We start from the raw sequence: 19,676 nt of genomic DNA, 5'->3' as shown, positions 1-19,676 counted from the left end.
AATCGCAGAATGTTTTGATTAATGTAATTACATTTTAAATTGATTGACACCACAAATATACAAAAAAACCCTAAAATTCATGAAAATCAATATTTATTTTGGAAAATGTCATCACATTGCCTACACTACACTGTCAACAAAAATCTAATCTACTGGCTTAAATGATAGTAGTTAGGTATTTAGTATGTTTTTACTATTAGATATATATCATGGTGTAGTGGGTAGCGTTACAGCCTCCAACTATGAAGGAAGTTCATTTTTGAGCATGAACATATACCGTGTTTCATTTTATTTCAGGGTTAAAATCCTTTCATTCACACGAAACAAACTATTTACTTGAGGTTATTTGTTGATGTTCACATTTAAATAAAATAATTTAATCAAATGGTTAATTTGTTGAACTTCTCCGAGCTTTGGAAAGCTTTTGTTTAATTTTTTTTCTTTAAGTGAGCCTGTTTATAGACCTGATATGCGACAGGCAGGAATTGCAAGTGTAAAATTATTGTGTGTAATTATTATGTTTTTTATTTATTTATATATATATATACATTTAAATACTTAGCAGTTATTGGTTTGTATAACAAATATTTGCATAAAGATACGTTTAAGACATAATAATGAGTAAAGGTATGAGAATAGGAGGTTCAGTGTTTGACTGGCAGTGCGTTTCCCATGCAAACTTCTAATTTTAGAGACTAAGACGGCTTTCGGGAAACACTTGCAAAAAAACTCCAATGCAAACTCAAAGTCTACAAAAACTCTCTTCCTGTCAGCCTTAACTATACTCATTCTGAATGGAATACTTGGTGTACTTGGGAAGAACAAGATTTATGACAATTAAATGGGCATCAAATCACTCCATATTCTATGCTGCACACTCTGCACATGTGCTTATATTTAAACATATATAATAGGTTATGATCAGTTTCTCATCCCACTGTCACACTCATAGACATATATACACACAAATTCAAGATGGCCACTATTTATTTTTAACTGGATCTGTCAGTGGAGCTGTGCAGCACCTACAGACTCTTTATTTGGAAGCAGAATATCTACAAAACCAGCTTTTCGGGTTTTGCTTGGCACATTTTGCCAACACCTCAGCTACCGCCTCAAACTACGTCATAACTTCCAACAAACATCTACTGAACCTGCCAGCACTGTTCTTAGCATAGCCTCATTAGCCTTTATGGTAATCACCAGCTCTCCTCCAGTAGATCTACACCTCCCACCCAAATCACATCACTCATCCAGCTAATCAAGAACTTCTGAAAGCAGTAATTTGATGGATCAGGTGGAGCGGGTTGAGGGCTAGAGCTAAAATCTGCAGAAAAGTAGATCTCCAGGAGAGGGGTTGGAAAAAGGGCACGCCACAGACTCCTCCTACCTAGTTAATATATTCCCTATTCACCTCTACCTTTATTTGGGACATTTCATTTTTACAAGCCGCCACTTCCCTGTCTCCTCCCTGCTCTCCATGACCTCTACATTCTGCTCATGGATCTTCAGCAAGCAGAGGGCTGAATTTGGTGTCCTTTCTACTGTGCTGCATTGATTTCTCTAACCACAATTCGTTAACTGAAAGTGTGATCTACACTTCAAAACTGAGCCTGTATACTATATGGGTGGGAGACTCCAGGCAGAGCACAGAATCGCAGTTTAGTATTCTCCTTTTTAATAACGTAATTTGTCAATGCCACAGCCACACTTATTTTGTCAAGTACATCTTAAAAAAGCAAAACTTGAACATTTTTATTCTGTATGTACTACCACAGAGTTCCCCCTTGATTTAGAAAAACATTTTCCAGGACCTTTACAGGACGTTTTTTATGACTTCCGAATATAACAATATATAAACAATGACTGTATTATAAACTTCTGCTTTTACACACTAGATGGTTACTGGATGTACTTTTCAACACCCAGCTATATTCAACATCTGTCCACATGACAGTGGAGCATTACATCCTTCAATGAACAGGGCATCAGTGACTAAAATATCTCAGTGGCTTAACTTTTCCAGGATTTCACTAAAACACTATGCCCAAATATTTGTGGACACCACTTCCAATAAATGCATTTAGCCAATTTAAGTTGCATCCATTGCTGATACAGATGTGCAAATGCTCACAAACAGCGTGTCTAGTCCCTAAAGAGAAGAGCATTGAGCTGTAGAGCAGTGAACAGTGTTCTCTGGACTAATGGTGCTCCATCCAGTGCTTTTGAGATGAGTTGGGGAATTTGGGATGAGGTGGGGTGGTGATCATTCAACATGCTGACTACACTAACACTCGTCACTGAACCTAATCAGATCCTCACAGCAATGCTATAAAAACTAGTAGAAAGCCTTCTTTCTTGGACAGTAGAGACAGTTACTCCAACAAAAGCAGGATAAACTCTTTTAATGCTCTCAAAACAATAAGGTATCCCAATACGTTTGTCTATATAGTGGATCTTTAGGATATTTTAGAAATATTCAACTGCTGCTTTTTCCATTTTGAGCAAGAAAGCATGTGAATAGAACCTACTGTTGTCTTTTATTGAATGTGCACACACTTAAAATTCCTCTCACACATATGTGACCTTGTAAGATAAATTGTGTTTTTCTATTGGTGAACATTGTTTATTTTTTTGGTTAATATTCTTTCAACACATCGTTGAGTTTTGTGCCTCTATGTAGCTGCGGTGTCAATATTAAAGGCAGTCTATAAAACACCTTTGGTGCATTGTAAAAGCTGAGAAAAATCCATGCAACACTGGCCACAACTAGTTGCTGAAACGTAAAATATGTAATAAGCAGCAGTTCCAACGTCTCTGTAGATTTTCTGCTTCCCTTGTTTTATGCCTCCTTCAAACACAGACGTATGAGGCAGAGAGCACCTCCATGCAAACAGTTGTGGTGTGTTGTGGCCTACCTGGCTGTTCCAAATGAGAGCTCAGGTACAAGTACCCGTCTGCTCCAGGCCACTAGGTCAGTCTCTGTGGCCATCTCACTGCGAGGAGCATTACTATGCATCTGCCGGACCCCCTCAATCTGACCGCTCCGTCTCAGACCCACATTAGGGGGTGAGGAAACTTCTGTAGGTGAGCTAACAGACCCTACATACACCAACACACAAGTACATTAACATCTATTAAAATAATGATCAACTGAATTAATCATATTAATGAAAACATTACAAATACAGTTGCATGCCAAAGTTTGGGCACCCCCTGTTCTGCTCAGCAAGTAAAAATAAGATTGGACAAAGAGTCCACTTCACACATTTTAACACAACATTTCTGTTCCTATTACATATTACATATCTTATTAGATATTTTATGTTTTATGTTTTTTATTATTTTAACTTTGGCAAATAATTATAAATTGTGCTCTATATTTTTTTTATAACTATATATTTAAAGATATCATACAAATATACTGTGGAGGATGTATTCACTTCATAAATCAACAAAATATCTTATTTGAAAAGGAATCATCTTTATCATCAGCAGCATGGCTACCTCGGGTGGCTCTAGAGTCTGAGCCCAGTCTCTGGTCCTGCTCCTGCTGTAGTCTCTGGATCATACTGTCCAGGGGACTGGAACCTTCTGCAGCCTGCTGACTCAGAACCTGGTTCAATCCTGAGAAAGAAGAAGGGACAGAGATGTAAAAACTGAGAGAAAGTGTGGTATTGAGAAGCCAAACAGAGGTAAATCAGAATATATACATCTCTGTTTAAAGTCAAATTAAAAGTACATAGATTTCTCCCTACAGCAAAAGCCAAGACATGCACGGTGTCTGCAAACTTCCCCATAGTTCAAATCTAAAACAGACATATCTTGGACAATCCACAATATTCTAAGTATTTAAGCGTTCTCCACCTGATGACGTTAGGCCCATCTGTGGTATGAGCTGCTCCTCTCTGCAGTTTTCTCGCCCGGGTACTAGTCGCTGGAAGCGTGGGGGGTGAGGGTTACCATCCACATCCACCAGGAAGGGCGGAGGCATAAGGTGAGGAGCCTGCTGCGTCTGCTCATCTAACACATAGTTATGGGCATCTCGGATCAGCGGCCTGTAATCTGTGTGAAAGAACATCTGATCCGCTATCTGGAACACAGATCAGAAACAGATCACAAACATGATCAATAAACAACACAGAGAGAACAGCTACTGCAACCACTGATAAACATTTACAAACATTAACAAGTCACAGCTCCAGCAAGAACAAAAGCATGCCGTTATTTTTATTTTTAACCTTGCAGCTCTATGAAGCAGGAAATTCTGTAAAAATTGTTTTTTTCTTTTGGCCAAATCTGTGTCTGTAAATAGCAGAGGAGTTATTTTATTAGGATTTAAATAGATTTTTCTTATTTAATTTACAATTTCATTTTCAATTAATTATTTATTATTTATTTATTAGTTTTTTTTATATTGGATTTATATTTGTACTGACATCCAAACAAACCCAAAAATGTGCAAACTCCAATCTGTCAATGCAGAACGCAAATTAAATCAAATGTAATTCATCATGCAACTAATTACTTCATTTTGTATTTAAGTAAACATCAAAACAAATAAAAGGCAACAGTTCAGACTCAAATCTGTTCAAATAGAACATAAACAAATGATATAATAAAGGACTGTAATTAAATATTAACTTAAAAACTGAGCAGTAAAGCAACAATCATAGTATCAAGTAAAAATAAATATCCTATAAATCAAAACACACACTGAGGAGAACAGTGAGAGAGAAAGAGAGGCAGAAACAATATTGAGAGGAGTATTTCTGGGCGATTCAGGACCTTGTCATATCTGCTGCTGGAGCCGAAGCCAAAGATGAGCAGGTGTCCATGAGAGTCTGTGCAGGCAAAATGCTGACCATCTGGAGAACACTTGCAGTCGAACAACGCACCATGCCCTTGACCCTCAATCTGAAACACACATACACACATAAAGGCCACGGCATATATAGAGAGAGGCAGCTTAGGGGGGTGTTTAAATATAAGCAAACTAGAAAACAAAGACTTAAGCTTGACCACAATTCAGAGAAATACAGACAGAGAGAGAAAAAGAGAAGGAGAGAGAGACAGAGAGATAAAGATAGGAATAATGAGAGAGAAATAAACAGAAACAGAGAAACAGAGAGTGTCTGTACATGTATGCATGAGTGTGTGTGTGTGTGTGTAGGTGTGTGTGTGTATATATGCAGGCGTGTGCAGGTGTGCACGCACATAATTATGCGTATTAAGGAACATGTGCAGGTGTGAGTCTACGGTCTACATCTGTGTACTGTTTCTTAACGTTTTTCTCTGTTTTTCTTTCCCTCATCAATACGATCACTATTAATACTGAGCATTCTGTTCATTTCTTTGGCCAGAGTTGTTCATTACAATTTATGCCAAATGAAGTAATTTTAATTAAAATGAGAGAGAAAAGAAAGAAGAACTAAGTGACAATCTAGCAGTTAAAGACGTGAGATGTGAAAAATTTAGCTAGCTAAAGAAAGCTGAATACTGGGATCATTAAAAGACGTGAAATGCTCTTTACTTTTCCCTGTAGGAATTTTAAAGACTAAGAAAAAAAATCACTAACATACTGAACATAATTAAAATTCATGTCTTTATCTTCTGTTGTTTGCATTTTATTTCTGGTGCAGATGCAAAAGAAATGACAAAAGGCAGATGATTATGTAACTAGTGAATAACTGAAGCATTGAACTTCTGGAATGTTACATTTTATATGAGCAGTTTTTATTACTGTCATCTGATTACTTTGGCAATTTTGTTGCAAAGCTTAAATCAGGGTGAGGAGGATCTAGACAAAGAAAGAGAGGAAGATATCCTTCAGAAAACTAAAGGTATCAGAAAATTAAATTAAACTAAATGATAAACAGAGGGATGGATGGATAGATACACCATATGGAGTATTGGGACACCTGCTCACTCATGGTTTCTTCTGAAAACAAGGGTATTAAAAAGTCTTTATCCGTATGCATTGGAGTAACTCTCTCTACTGTCCAGGGAAGAAGGCTTTCTACTAGATTGTGGAGGAGCACTGCTGTAATGATTTGATTGAATTCAGTAACAAGAGCATTAGTGAGGTGAGGATGTTGGATGATTACCACCCCACCTCGTCCCAAAAGCGCCAACCTTCATTCCAGAGAACACAGTGCCACTGCTCCACAGCTAATTGCTGGGGAGCTTTATACCCCTGTAGTCCAAGACGGGCATTAGTCATGGTGCAAACAGGTTCCTATTCTATTGGCAGTACTTCTCTACAGGAACAAGACAAGCTATGTGTGTGTGCCTTTGCACACCTTTGTCAGCAATGGCTGCAACTTAAAGTACCTTAATGCATTCATTAGAAGGGGTGTCCACAAACATTTGCAAATATACTGCAGCAGCAGACAGTGTTTACCATGTTGAAGTAGGAGCGTATTTTCACTCCTCGTGCCAGATCCCACACAATAGCATTGCCGTCATGCCCAGCAGAGAACAACACTCGGGGATCAAATGGATGTGGCTCCAACACAAACACCTCGTCCTCATGGCCCTGAGGACAAACGTGTAAAGTACTCTTTAAGTGTAAAAACTTCTGACGTTCAATTTTATTTGACAATGATCATTTTTTAAATTAATTTTCAATCAATTTCAATTTTACCACAATTTAAAATCACACAGAAAATGACTTTAGGAACTATTTACACAAAACAACTGTTTTTGCTTTTTTTTGTCCAAAACATTTAACACACACATTGCAAAACACCCTCCAATTGATGATCCATGATGCAGTACAAAATGAAATTCTACTACTTTCTTTTCATTCAGAAATAATCATTTAAACGCTCACTCAGGCCCTGCAATGTGAAGCTGAGGCTGTAAAGGTCATGTTCAGACCTATATAACCTTTTCTAAGAACCGAGGTTTAATGAAAAACGGAAGGCTCTTACGCTGACAATTTTGGGTTAACTTGTAGAAGATGTAGTTATTGCCAGAGCAAGGTGTAATCTGATATTAGGGAAGAGTGGGGCAGAACTCAGTAAGAGAACAAGTACACTACAGATTTTTCCATGTAGTTAAACAGATTCTAGTAGAATGTGTTTTCGATCACCTTCTTTAGAATCAGATTTATTGGCCAAGTATGTCGAAACACATAAAGATAAAGCCATCTTGCATTCCTGGAACCATGGCCGCTCTTTCACTGCAGGGCCGAACAGTTCTGAGCGCATTTCAGTGGCTTTTCCATGTGAAAGCAAAAAGTTGTACTGCTAGACTAAAGAGCGAAACTGCTATTATTAAATTAAATTATTAAGAGACTGCGGTCCTGGTTAAGCAACACAGCAAATGGAAAAATAACCCTTCACTGGTCTAATGGATCCGAACCAGGGCAGAACAGTATGGCACGACCTTAGTAACCATTTGGCTCTGCGGTGGAAAAGAGGCCAATGTCTTCTGCAATTTTTACTGACAAAATTTTTATAAATTGTTGCTGAGTACTGAGTACCAACACTGAGATTACTGAGTAACCAGAGAATCTTACGAACCTTTCGATTTGATTCAATATGGAGTGGTGTTGTGTAACAGCATTAAACACAGGACAGAGCTGAAAGCTTAACTTCACATATCATCGTTTCTTAATAATAACCAAGTTCTGAATATTAGAATAAGCAAAACTTCACTGTTTGTCACCTAAAAACTGTTGCAGTAACACATAAGCAGTACTCTTACCATGAGGATGTGAATTAGGTTGCCCGTGTAGGAGTTCCACACCTTCAGCGTCAGATTGTTGGCTGCAGTGATGACTGTGTTGTCATGCCGATCCCAGGCTACCATGGTGACTTTTAGTTTGGTCACTTTGTCCTCCAGAGGTGGAGGGTTGTACTTCCTAATAAAAAAATAAACATACAAGAATAAAGTGCTAAGTGCTATCTGTACATACCTAATAAGAATGAGAAATTCTACATTTTGTCATAGAGCAGGCCTGTGCACTGCGCCGGTAATATAGTCTTCTTCACTGTAAAAGGCTAAATCGAGCCAGCAAGCAAAGTGTGTGTTTTTCTTTTAGTTTCGCTTTACTTTTTATTCAAGAAGGATGACATTTACCCTGGTAGTTTGGTGGCCATGTCCAGTAGAATGCTCCTCCAGTCCTGCTGCTGTAGCTGCCACACCCGCGCCGTCCCATCTCTACTGCCACTGACAAACCTACACACACACACACACACACACACACACACACACACACACACACACACACACACTATAGTATATCTGTATGGCAGGATTTGAGATGACACTTATTGTGTTTCACTAAATGAGAGTTTAGTGAAAATCTAATTAACACTCTGTCCCACCAACCTGACATGTAGTCAATCAGACTGACATGTTTGGTGTCTGATGCCTGTATTCTTTAGTTTTAGCTATGATACACAAAGAAACCACATGGTTAATGGATTTTCCACACAGCTGTGTTACAGGTGTGCTGTGTTACTAATCATGGCTTTTTCTTTATGTACCATTTTCTTTTCCTAATTCTTTTCATTATTTTCTCCTGTTATTCTGAGCTAAGCGATTTCTTCTCAAACATTCTCTATGCATACAAGCATGCAATTCTAATACCCTCGAGGCCTGTTATACACCTCTCTCGCTCTCTTGTTCTGTTTCTCTCAACCTGCCTCCCCTTCCCCTCATTAAAATCAGTGTGACAGCAAGAAATAGAGAGACACACTCTAAGAAGAAGAGAAAGATGTGATATTTATGTTGCTGCTGTAAGCCTCACTGTAGTTGTTACTGCAAAAGAACTTAAATTTTGCATCGTGCTTTTAAAACTGACTTGTAACCATTTGAAATGTGTGTGTGTATGAACTTATGCAAAAACATGCATGTGGGTGTGAATGCGTAGGCTTTACCAGAGGCACTGGATTTTTTAAATACTTTTTTTTGCTGACAACATCAGCTCATAATACCCAAAGGTTCTATTAATCTAAGTGAATATGCTTTAAAACACACCAACATCTATAAACACACACACACACACACACACACACACAAATTTGTGACAAATCCTCACCTGTCTCCTTCATGTGAGAACTGGATGCTGTCGACTTTATCCTGGAGAAAGTGTCAGAGAAATCAAAGCAATGGTCAAAATTAGTTTAAAGATTAATTAGAATTTGTTAGTTCTGAATTTGTACACACACACACACACACACACACACACACACACACACACACACACTCACACTCACTCACAGTGTGTGACTCCAGCTCAGCTATCTTTTCTGGTTGGTCCCCACCAAAGTAATAAACTCTGATAATGTGATCTGTGCTGCCTGTAGCCAGAAACATCCCACCTGAAACACACAGTAATTAATACCAACATAAATTTACATACAACACACATACCCACTTGGGATGTTATATATGTGAGATATATATATATAAACTGCACTGATACAGAGAACAGCTGTGTCCATGTCTACATCCATGTCTGGCATGCTTATAAATAATTTTCCAATTAGCTACTCTATTAGACAGACATTAAAACTGAAAAGGTGACAATTTCAGAAAATGATTCCTGTTAGTCTGGTCTGTTGGAATTGCTCATGTTTATTGATTTTATCATGAAATTAGTTTTAGAGTTTAACAACTACGCAAATAAAAAGTCCAACAATTTGATATTTTGATAATTTTGATACAAATCTATAAGTGTGGTTCATTTTGGATTCTGCAGAAATAAAATTATCCTTTACCTTATTGACACATTTTAGTGATTTTTTTGTATCAAAACATACAGATAACTTAAACCTTTCAATAAAAATGCAAACTGACTGCAAATGTAAAACATTACTATATAACCTATATAATTAATTACAATACAGTTAAATAGCTAAACGAATAACTAATAACTGTACTAATAACTGTAGTATTAGGTAAAAATATGGACAGATAAAACAGATTCAGCAGCATGAAATTTCCATGAAATGAATGAATGTAATGAATGATTAACATAATGTGTACTGAGCAGTCAAATGTGTCCATTGTTCAGAAGCAAACACATCATCAAAAAACAATTCAAACTAAACTTCAACCAACCACTTAAACATTTATATAAGCAATACTACTGTTAATGACCATTTAACTAATATGATACTTAAACTCCATCGTTACCTTAAAAAATTAAATAATTAAGTGTATGTACAAATTATATGTAAACAATTTGTAATCTTTTGCAATGTAAGCCAGATAGCAAGTGATCAAGTGATATAACTGCAAAACAAACAGCTCAATTTTCACTTAAAGTATAACTACAAAGATCTAAAAACGTCTTATGTGTGTGTGTGTGTGTGTGTGTGGATGCCTGTGGCATGGTTAGATGTGTTCATTTGATAAGATTTTTAAAGTGCTGTCACATTGAGCATTTTTTCAGAAAACCTCTGGTATCTGTCTGAAAACAGGATATTTTTAGCTCCACTTTGAGGAAGCAAGTTTAAGCCTAATCAATCTAACTGCAGCGTTGCCATTACCCACACAGAGCAACATAGCAACAGGTTCAGAAATAAAAGGAATAAACTAATGACAAGAGACAATCGGCCCTAATTTGGAAAATTTCAGATCATTAATACTTTATGTGTTACATTATAATGTACAACAAGCTGTATATCTCTGCTATCATTTAAAATATGAAATAAAACCTTTTTACTTTGTCTTTCACTGAAAGTCTTTACCTGTAAGGTAGCTGTTTTGAAGATATAAGGTTTTTGCATGACAGTGATAATATTTTACTAATTATCATGTATAATTAGCAGAGTTGTAAAATCAGACAAAAAGAACTATTACATAACCTAACCTAACCTAACCTAACATAACATAACATAACATAACATAACCTACTGATTTATAATCTGTTATTAGCCTACTGATTTATAATCTTGATTAATAATCTGTAAAAATCAATTAATTTACTGTTATTATGTAAAAACGAACAATCCCTAATATTGGTAAAAGAGAACAATTTACTCCCAAAAGTAAAAGAGAATAAAACTTTAAATGTAGAGGGTGGGATATAATGTAGCACAAATAAAACATGCTTTTGCTTTAGGTCATTGTTCCCATATCTGCCCATTTTCACACTAGGTAGACATGGAAAGTAGAAATTGACCATTTAAGACCAATGTCTGGTCCATTTGTGTACAAAAAGGTATCTGTTTATCTATTCAATTTCTAACAGAATCATTCTAAAGCACGCTGAGGTTATTTTAATCTTCCTTTTTTTTTACAGATTATTCAAAAGTAATATATTATTCTAGTAATATAATAATCATATAAAAACAATACATACATAATTAAATATCATACTGATATTTGCTGTTCCTTATATGTCAAAATACACCGGTGCCTGTTTCATTAGTAATGGTTCTTTTTCATTTATGATTTTTAGTGAATTTAGTTTGGAAAACAAGTTCAAAATGTTGAATTCAATTTATTAATTTAATTAATTGTATTTTCATCAATTTAATAGACAATTCAATTAGTCCTTTAGTCTGGTACAACTGACCACATATATGGATTAAGCAGTAACATTTCCACTAGTGCCACTTTTAGTCGAATAGTTCACAAATGGTAAGTGCTTTAAGCTATTTTATTTTCAGCAGAAGTGTGTGTAGGTTGCTTCTACAAATTATTATAATTAATCTCACTGCAATATTTAATTAGGTTTTGCCCTGAAGTCCCCTAAATTGAATGTAGTATTATTTGGAGTGCTGTTTAAAATTAAATTAGGCTTATCTAGTTCTGAATCATTTCTGTATCGCAACACAGGCGATAACCACCTGCCAAGGAGCCCCATTGTGGTACTTTTCAGTTGCTGATGATATCCAATATTATCACCTTATTAGAAGGACAGGGGCTGATTACCTGCACTGAAAGATGAACAGATCATCTGCACACCAGGCCTGGGCCGCTCTGTGAATTTGCTGGGTCGTGTCCTGTATTCAAACAAACACACACTCAGAAGCTCTGAACAGCAACTAAAAGAAATGATGGATTTTCTGACAGATGTAAAGACTGGCAGGGAGTGAATACCACCCACCCGAATTTGAGTGTCCGAGCATCCCACTGCCAGAAACAGATGGTTCCATCTGCACCAGTGGAGGACAGGAACCGCTTATAACCACTGCACAGAGGGGAAAACTACACACACACACACACACACACACACACACACACACACACACAAAAGAAATAATACACAGTTTTGTCTAGTTCGTCTGGTAGAGTATATGTCTAGACATATGTATAAGCAAGTATTTTAGTGGGCTTGAGTAAATATGTGTACATTATATGTGCAAATACACTGGGTATCTTTCATAACACCTTTCAGTGGTTATTCAATTAGAAATGGCACAATACCACTTTTTGTAATCTCATATCTGCAAGTAAATCAGCCGATCAGCCATAACATTAGCACCACCTGCCTAAGATTGAGTATGTCCCAGATTTGAGGTATGGACTCCACAAGACCTCTAAAGGTGTTCTGTGGTAAGACATTAGCAGCAAATCCTTTAAGTGATTTTATTTACTTTAAGTGAAATTCTTTAAGTTGTGAGGTGGGGCCTCCATGGATCACATCAATAACATGGGTCATTGGTCATGACCCTGTTGCCATTTCAGTTGTCTTCAGTACCTTAGATAGATACTGACCACTGCACAGTAGAAAAATTCTTTAATGGTGTTAATGTTATGGCTGATCGGTGTAAGGACACAATTGTGATTCTTTAAAAATGACATAGCTTTAAATGAGCTATTTTTAATTTAAGTACCTTAGTTGAGCAGACATTGTGCTCAAACTACTCAAACACTCTACTACTCGACAAGAAACAAAACAGCAAAATCCTCATATCACACAAGTGTGTGCTATTTTAGGCTTGGTTTGTTACAAGATTGGACTGTTTTTCATTTTTTCATTTTTTCCCCCTCTGATATCTGATCCATAATTTTCTGCTGATCCCCATGTCCATACCCAAATCAAACAATACCAATATGCCATCTCTATGTTCATTGTTTAAACTATAAATAATTTTAAATCTCCCTGACAACACACTGTTATTTAGAGACTTACTTCAAAAGATAACAGATACATTACTGATGTGCTAATAAGTGTTAATTTCAGGGAATGTAATGGTTTCATGTTTGTATGCCAATTCTCACAAAATATTATCACTTACAAAATCACAGAAATGTGTAAATTGCTTCTAAATATAACCTCTAGCATGAAGATTATGTTCTGATATATAATATGCTAAACACTAATATCTATATAATATATACATTATGTATATATTTTTATATACTAATAAACAGTAATATATACTTATTAGAAACTGTGCTGAAGATTTGGAAGACTGGCTGTTATTTCAGTTTTTAAAAATGTGATAACTGACAAGTGACAATCATATCAGTTAGGGGGAGGGGCGATATGGCAAAATTATATCATGATACTTAGGCACAGTACAATACACAATATCTATCATAATATTCTGACATAGACAAAATGCACTTGTGGTACCAGATTTTAAAGTACCATAAATTTTTAGTTAAATGTGTGCTTTCACAACAGATATGACCCACTGAGTCCACAAGACCTCTGAAGGTGTACTGTGGTATCTAGCACCAAGGTGTTAGCAGCAGATCCTTTTGGTCCTGTAAGTTGTAGGGTGTGACCTCCATGAGCCTTAGATGCCCATGACCCTGTCACCGGTTGGTCACTGGTTGTCCTTTCTTGGAGCACTCTAGGGACCTGCTTGACGTTTTGGAGATGTTCTTGTCGTCTAGCCATCACAGTGTCTCAGATTCTTATGCTTGCCCATTTTTCCTGCTTTTAACACCAACATCATCTTCAAGAACTGGCTGTTCACTTAATATATCCAACCCTTGACAGATAGCCGCCACTGTAGATGGTTTTCACTCCCCCTGTTACTAATGTTATGGCTGATTGGTGTATATCCAGTTAAACAGGGCTAATTACTGTAAGCTTATTATAATGAAAAAACGCAATTGGTCGCTGTTATTTTGATATCAGCCCTAATGTGTGTGAATCTTACCTGTAGCGATGTGATAGATGCTGCGTGTCCCTCCAGCACAGCAAGGGGAGCGCACGTCTGTAGGCACCAAACCCTGATCATCTTATCACAGCTGCCAGCCGCCAGCAGGGTGTTTTCATAATTCACCGCCATGTCCGAGATTTCTGCGGCGTGACCCCGCAGGGTCGCCAGCAGACGGCCGTCATCCGTGGCCCAAATCTTCACCAGACAGTCATCTGAACCCTGACAACAAACACCATACAGCTGCTTACCAAACACTGTCCCAAAAACAAACCATACTGGTTGTAAAATGAAACCTCCCCCATCTTCTCAGTTTCTTATCTAGTAGTTGCTATAAAAGGTCATGAGGTCAGTTAATACACTTGTATAAAAGTTCTTTTATTTCCAGATGTATTTATAACACGGTTCTGCTGTACACAACCACTTAACTCTCAAAGTTAAGCAAAGTCACAATTACTAGCAGCTGAAACAAAAGCATGGAGCAATTCGATATGAAGTATTTCTCACTTGTAAAAGAAATTCTGCTGCAAGTGCCGATTCAAAATCTTTAATAAATTTTGTATTTCTAAGTACAAGAAGATATAGTTTATTATATTCATTCAATTAAAAAAAATATGGCGTGTACAGTTTTGTTCTGCTGAATCAAAAGCATAATTTACAATTGTTCCATGTTTCAATTCCACAACTCGACCCTGTTAATGTATAATTAAACTGAATGTAAATGTTATTACTTAGTTAATTCACTACTAAATTAAATATCCAAGAACATTTGAATAGTAAAACAAACTGAAAGTAATTACTCTTGACTTCAAAAGGTTAAAGATGTACTCAGAGAATGGGGATGTGCTGTCTGTTAAGTAAATCACAGAGCTGTTTCTTTCCTCTGGTATAGAAATAGAAATATAGAAATACATACCATATAAAGTTCATTAGTTGGGTAACAGAATGCAACTTCTACAATACTATATTCACTGTTAAACACATTCATTGATAATGTATTTTCTAAAATAACTCTTTAGAACTAAATAAATTGCATTGATATAAAACTGTATTAATGTTATTAAATAAAATATTAAAATGAACAACAAAAAAATCTTCTGGTCTCTTTCCACGCTGGTTCATTCATATAATTAAATTTTGTATAATACAGAAAATGTCAGGTACTTGTCCTGAATGGTATTAATGAGGGCATTCTGTAGAATTATGTGAACCTGTTAGCTTTGACTGATTACGTGTAGTTTTATACTTTCATTCACAAGTTGGATTGTTCAGTTCACATTAGTAGAGTCCTAGATTTGTCATAGGTCAAGCCAAGATAACATACAGACTGAAGGAAACAGGTTAATGTGTCGATATTACACAAATAAAAATGAAATTCACAATCAGTAAGTGGACATCTCTAACAAACACATAAGACATCTCATTTACAACATCAGTGAACTGCAGTTATAGACCTTTCAAGTTGTAACTGATAGTTTTTCCAATTAAGTTTCAGACTGGGAGATCGAGACCCGTCCTAATAAAATCAGGATAAATCCGGCTAGGGATGAGAGGAAAGATAGGATTTGCAGCTGTGTGACAGCTGTCTACTACTGTTTATTATAAACAGGTTATTATGAACAGGTAAATTTACAGCTATTTATGATTTCAAAGATTTACCTTTTTCAAATCTCTGTCATTTTAATTGCTGAGGAATAAATGCATGAATGTGTAACTGCTCATATGAGCCATTTAATTACATTTTATAGAATCTGATCAACTGCCAGCTGATACATTTCTCTCAGCACAATATGAAATGTCTGATAAATAACAGCTAATTAATTTATTTTACATTAATCAAACAGATAAGACCACTAGCTATTCAGATTAAACATCTGGGCGCCTATCTACACTGAAACCTGAAATACTGATCAGATCCACCCAATAGCGTGACCAAGAAAAAAACACCACATGGTTCTGCTTGCAGTTTAAACGAATTACATCTAAAAATATCAAGTTATTCAAGTACAACTGTGTTTTAATAACATTGATTAACGGCCTGAAAGAATGAGTCTATCCTTTCATTTAGACAGTATTGTGTTTTGGGCAGATTAACAGGATGATGATTAAAAAGGTGAAACCATTTTAATTTTGAAGCAAAAACTTTTCTTAAATAGTAACTTTTTAGAAGAAGCAAAAGTGTGCTCTTAACTCTGAACTTCTGGACCATTTCTGGTTCATTCACCCCAAAATGGTCAGACAGACCCCGTTTACACCTGGTCACTTCATGTGATTAATATCTGGATTGTATCCTGATCAGATTTTAGCCACATGCGTTTACACGCAAATTTGCTAGTGCATGGCAATTATTACTGGTGTTTGGGTTGTACTGGAAGGGGTTTTGGTTGTTGAATGTGTCTTGTGCTTAGGTTGCTATAATATGTGGCTGAAATGTGTCTCAGACCGCCTCCTGAAGTGTACCTCCTGATCTGTATCTGCTGTAAATGAGTCTTTGGTGCGTTTACACTTGCATTTTAGTGTGTCTTGGCCTAATCCAGATATAATCCTGATACTCAAGACGCATGAAGTGACCAGGTGTAAACTGGGTCACAGTGTAATGGGTAGGTGAAAAATTTCAAATTGAAAATGGTGTATTAAAAAAGCAAAAAGAAAAAGTTTGAAATCATATTTTTTATTTTGCTAAAACATATTTTTAATGATAAATTATTTATATATTCTGGTAATCAAATTGTTTTGTATCATTCCTCTTATTTATCACATGATTTATTGCACATATTCCATTTCCAATACAATCAGCCATTGTCACCTCTTTAAAATGACAGCTATGGCTGAAAATGCAGCGGTGGTGATTCTTATGATGAAGGGTAAAGCAGAAGACAAAAGAGAATGATACCTGCAGCACTCCTTAAACTTCATTTAAGACATATCTCTCACAGATAGAGGGAAATATCAGCAGCGGAGGCAAAAGTCAAACACGAAATGAGCGTATTCCAGTTTGACATTGCTGCATCTCGGAATGATTAAAAGTATCCTAATTGAATTGCGAAAGCATAAACGCAGCTTGATAAACAGCACACGTTTCACTGCTTCAAATACGCTCCCAACACGTTAAAGAGCGGCAGCGCGGGCCTCCAGACATGTAGCGAGAGGCGCATTCCTGAAGACGCATGTTAAGCACAGACTGAATGCCAATGACACACTGGCTAATAGCTCCCGAATATGAAGGAGATGATGATTCTATTCTCGGCTTTCTGCCAGAGCCACAAAAGAAACACTTCCCCACCACGCACATAGAGAGAGAGAGAGAGAGAGAGAGAGAGAGAGAGAGAGAGACACCCCCCCCCCCAACACACACACACACACACACACACACACAGAAAAAGAGAGAGACAGAGGGGGGATCGAGAAGGAGAATGAGATGGAAGGGAGGGAGCAAAAGAGAAAGAAAGGGAGGGAGAGACGGAGGGGGAGTAATCTTTGCAGTTCAGCCATTTTTGGAGATTTAAAAAACTATAGCGGAAGAAAATGGAACCCAAGAGTGCAGAAGCAAACATCAGAAACAAACACACTCCTCTAGATCACCCAGGAAGCACTAAAAGCAATGCTCTGACAAGCCTAAGAAACACACCACAAAGCTAAGTCAAAAGGTTACACACACACACACACACACACACACACAGAGATTAGGAGTTAAGGAATGCATGAACTGGACAGTCCTGATAAATTCAATATCACTATAAGATGTTAAGGAAAAACATCCATCTCCAATCTCCACTTTTGTCTGGTTTTAGTTTTCTGCATTGTTTGAACTCTGCATTATTTGAACTCTTTGAACGCTGCTCTGTACACTGTAGCAATAACTCTGGATGAATGGACCAATAGAAATGCTCTAAATGACTTGGACTGAACTTATTGTACATTGTCTTCCATTTAAAGCTAAGACCATTTTTGCCTTCCCCTGTAAAGTCACCAATTTAAAAATGCATGTTTTTCATTGGACAGCGATGAACATCATAGTGTAAGAGGATTTTTAAGCTTGACTGAATAAAGTTAATGAACCTGTGCTTTTTAAACACTCGTTAAACACACTGGTTAAAAATTAAACAAACCAAAAAAAAGGAAAAAATGACGACTATTAATATTCATTTAGCCTTTATGTGTTTCCAAACGGTCATTCAAAACAATCTAGAGCACCCAGCAAACGACGTACACCGGTTATAACCAAGTGTGGACCTGTGTACCAGGATATCTGCATTCTGTGAGATTGCTTTTGTGTTTTTGCAATATCTTTCCATAATGAGCTCTATAGTCATAATGATGTTCATGAATCAAAGCATCCATGTTGCTGAAGTTTTGTTTGTTTATAGTTTATAGTACTATTTTGTGCGCTTTACTCAGAACCAGTGCTGGGCAATATGACCTCAAATCAGTATCAAAATATATTACACATTTTATCTCGATTGAGATGAATGAATAATGAGCGATATAAGCTGCTCGAGTTGCTCAGGTGGCTCAGTGTTTGAGTTCTCCTTCATGTTGCTTCCATGTCACAGACTGGAAGGGGGGGGGGTCACATGACTGCACACGTGGTAGTTTGTTTTTAAGTGGACAGTACATGAACACACACAGTGGGGACATTACTAACAGAATAAAAATTTGTATTAATAGAATTTTTTAAAAATCTAGATTAGTCCTAAATGCAATATTGCAATATAAATTGCAATATAAATAATAGTACAATTAAATAAATGGTAAATGTAGAGTAAATGTAAATGTCTGGTGTATTAATGGAAACATGACTTCATTTACTTTTCTTAGCAGCACATTTAAACTTGACACTGTGATACACTTCCAAAATGTTGTAATCATTGCAGCTCATTATCTGCAAATACAGTAAAAAACAGTAAAAGTTAAAAAGTTAAAACCACCTGCCTAATATTGTTTAGGTCTCCCTCGTTCCACCAAAACAGCTCTAATCTGTTGAGGCATGGACTCCACATGGCTGAGCCAGAACTAACTTTTTCAGTCGTGTGTGTTAAAGTATTTCTTCTGGAGGATTGGACCAGGCGGGCTATTCATGTATGCCCATGATATTGTTGCTGGCTCAACTGTTCTCTTTACTTGGAGCACTTTTGGTAGGTACTGACCACGGAATCCCAGGAAGAGCCCACATGACCTGCCTGATGTTTTGGAGATGTTCTGACCCATCAAAATTTGGTTCTTCAAAGTGGCTCAGATTCTTACACTTGGCCCATTTTCCTGGCTTTAACACTAACATCACCTTCAAGAATTGTCTGTTCACTCACTGCCTAATATGTAGATCCCACCTCTTAACAGGTGCCACTATAAAAAGATAATTACCAATAGTGGTTTTAATGTTATGGCTGATTTTAGTTTTAGAAGACATGTTTGTGAAAATGTATTGAATATTGGCATCAGCCAGGAATTTACATTTTGGTGCATAGATCAACCCTAGACATAATGCTCATTATTTATTCAAACCACTAAAACTGTCAGTATTGTCATATCAGTACTGATGTATGCCTCTAACACCGACATATTAGTATAGATAACATATTAATACAAATTTTA

The 19,676-nt window shown here is 36.7% G+C and overlaps 2 protein-coding genes across 6 annotated transcripts in view; one reads left to right on the top strand and one right to left on the bottom strand.

Moving 5' to 3' along the window:
* Window positions 1-19,676, bottom strand: part of phip (pleckstrin homology domain interacting protein) — a 50,198-nt gene that overhangs the window by 23,301 nt on the left and 7,221 nt on the right. For all 5 annotated transcript variants that reach the window (XM_072697493.1, XM_072697494.1, XM_072697495.1 and 2 more), the window contains 12 exons: window positions 14,085-14,306; window positions 12,074-12,174; window positions 11,899-11,969; window positions 9,235-9,335; window positions 9,053-9,093; window positions 8,089-8,187; window positions 7,714-7,870; window positions 6,404-6,538; window positions 4,789-4,917; window positions 3,868-4,093; window positions 3,508-3,627; window positions 2,919-3,102 (listed from right to left, as the gene is read on the bottom strand). In XM_072697493.1, the coding sequence (XP_072553594.1) occupies window positions 2,919-3,102; window positions 3,508-3,627; window positions 3,868-4,093; window positions 4,789-4,917; window positions 6,404-6,538; window positions 7,714-7,870; window positions 8,089-8,187; window positions 9,053-9,093; window positions 9,235-9,335; window positions 11,899-11,969; window positions 12,074-12,174; window positions 14,085-14,306 (1,586 nt within the window). The remainder of the gene's footprint in view (window positions 1-2,918; window positions 3,103-3,507; window positions 3,628-3,867; window positions 4,094-4,788; window positions 4,918-6,403; window positions 6,539-7,713; window positions 7,871-8,088; window positions 8,188-9,052; window positions 9,094-9,234; window positions 9,336-11,898; window positions 11,970-12,073; window positions 12,175-14,084; window positions 14,307-19,676) is intronic.
* rps12 (ribosomal protein S12) overlaps window positions 19,134-19,676 on the top strand; it is an 86,059-nt gene continuing 85,516 nt past the window's right edge. The window contains exon 1 of the mRNA XM_072697505.1: window positions 19,134-19,145. The gene's annotated coding sequence lies outside the window, so the exon portion shown is untranslated. The remainder of the gene's footprint in view (window positions 19,146-19,676) is intronic.

This window comes from Salminus brasiliensis, chromosome 14 (genome assembly GCF_030463535.1).
Source record: "Salminus brasiliensis chromosome 14, fSalBra1.hap2, whole genome shotgun sequence".
NCBI lineage: Eukaryota > Metazoa > Chordata > Actinopteri > Characiformes > Bryconidae > Salminus > Salminus brasiliensis.
The sequence above is the reverse complement of the archived record's forward strand: the minus strand, read 5'-3'. Positions and strand labels throughout refer to the sequence as shown.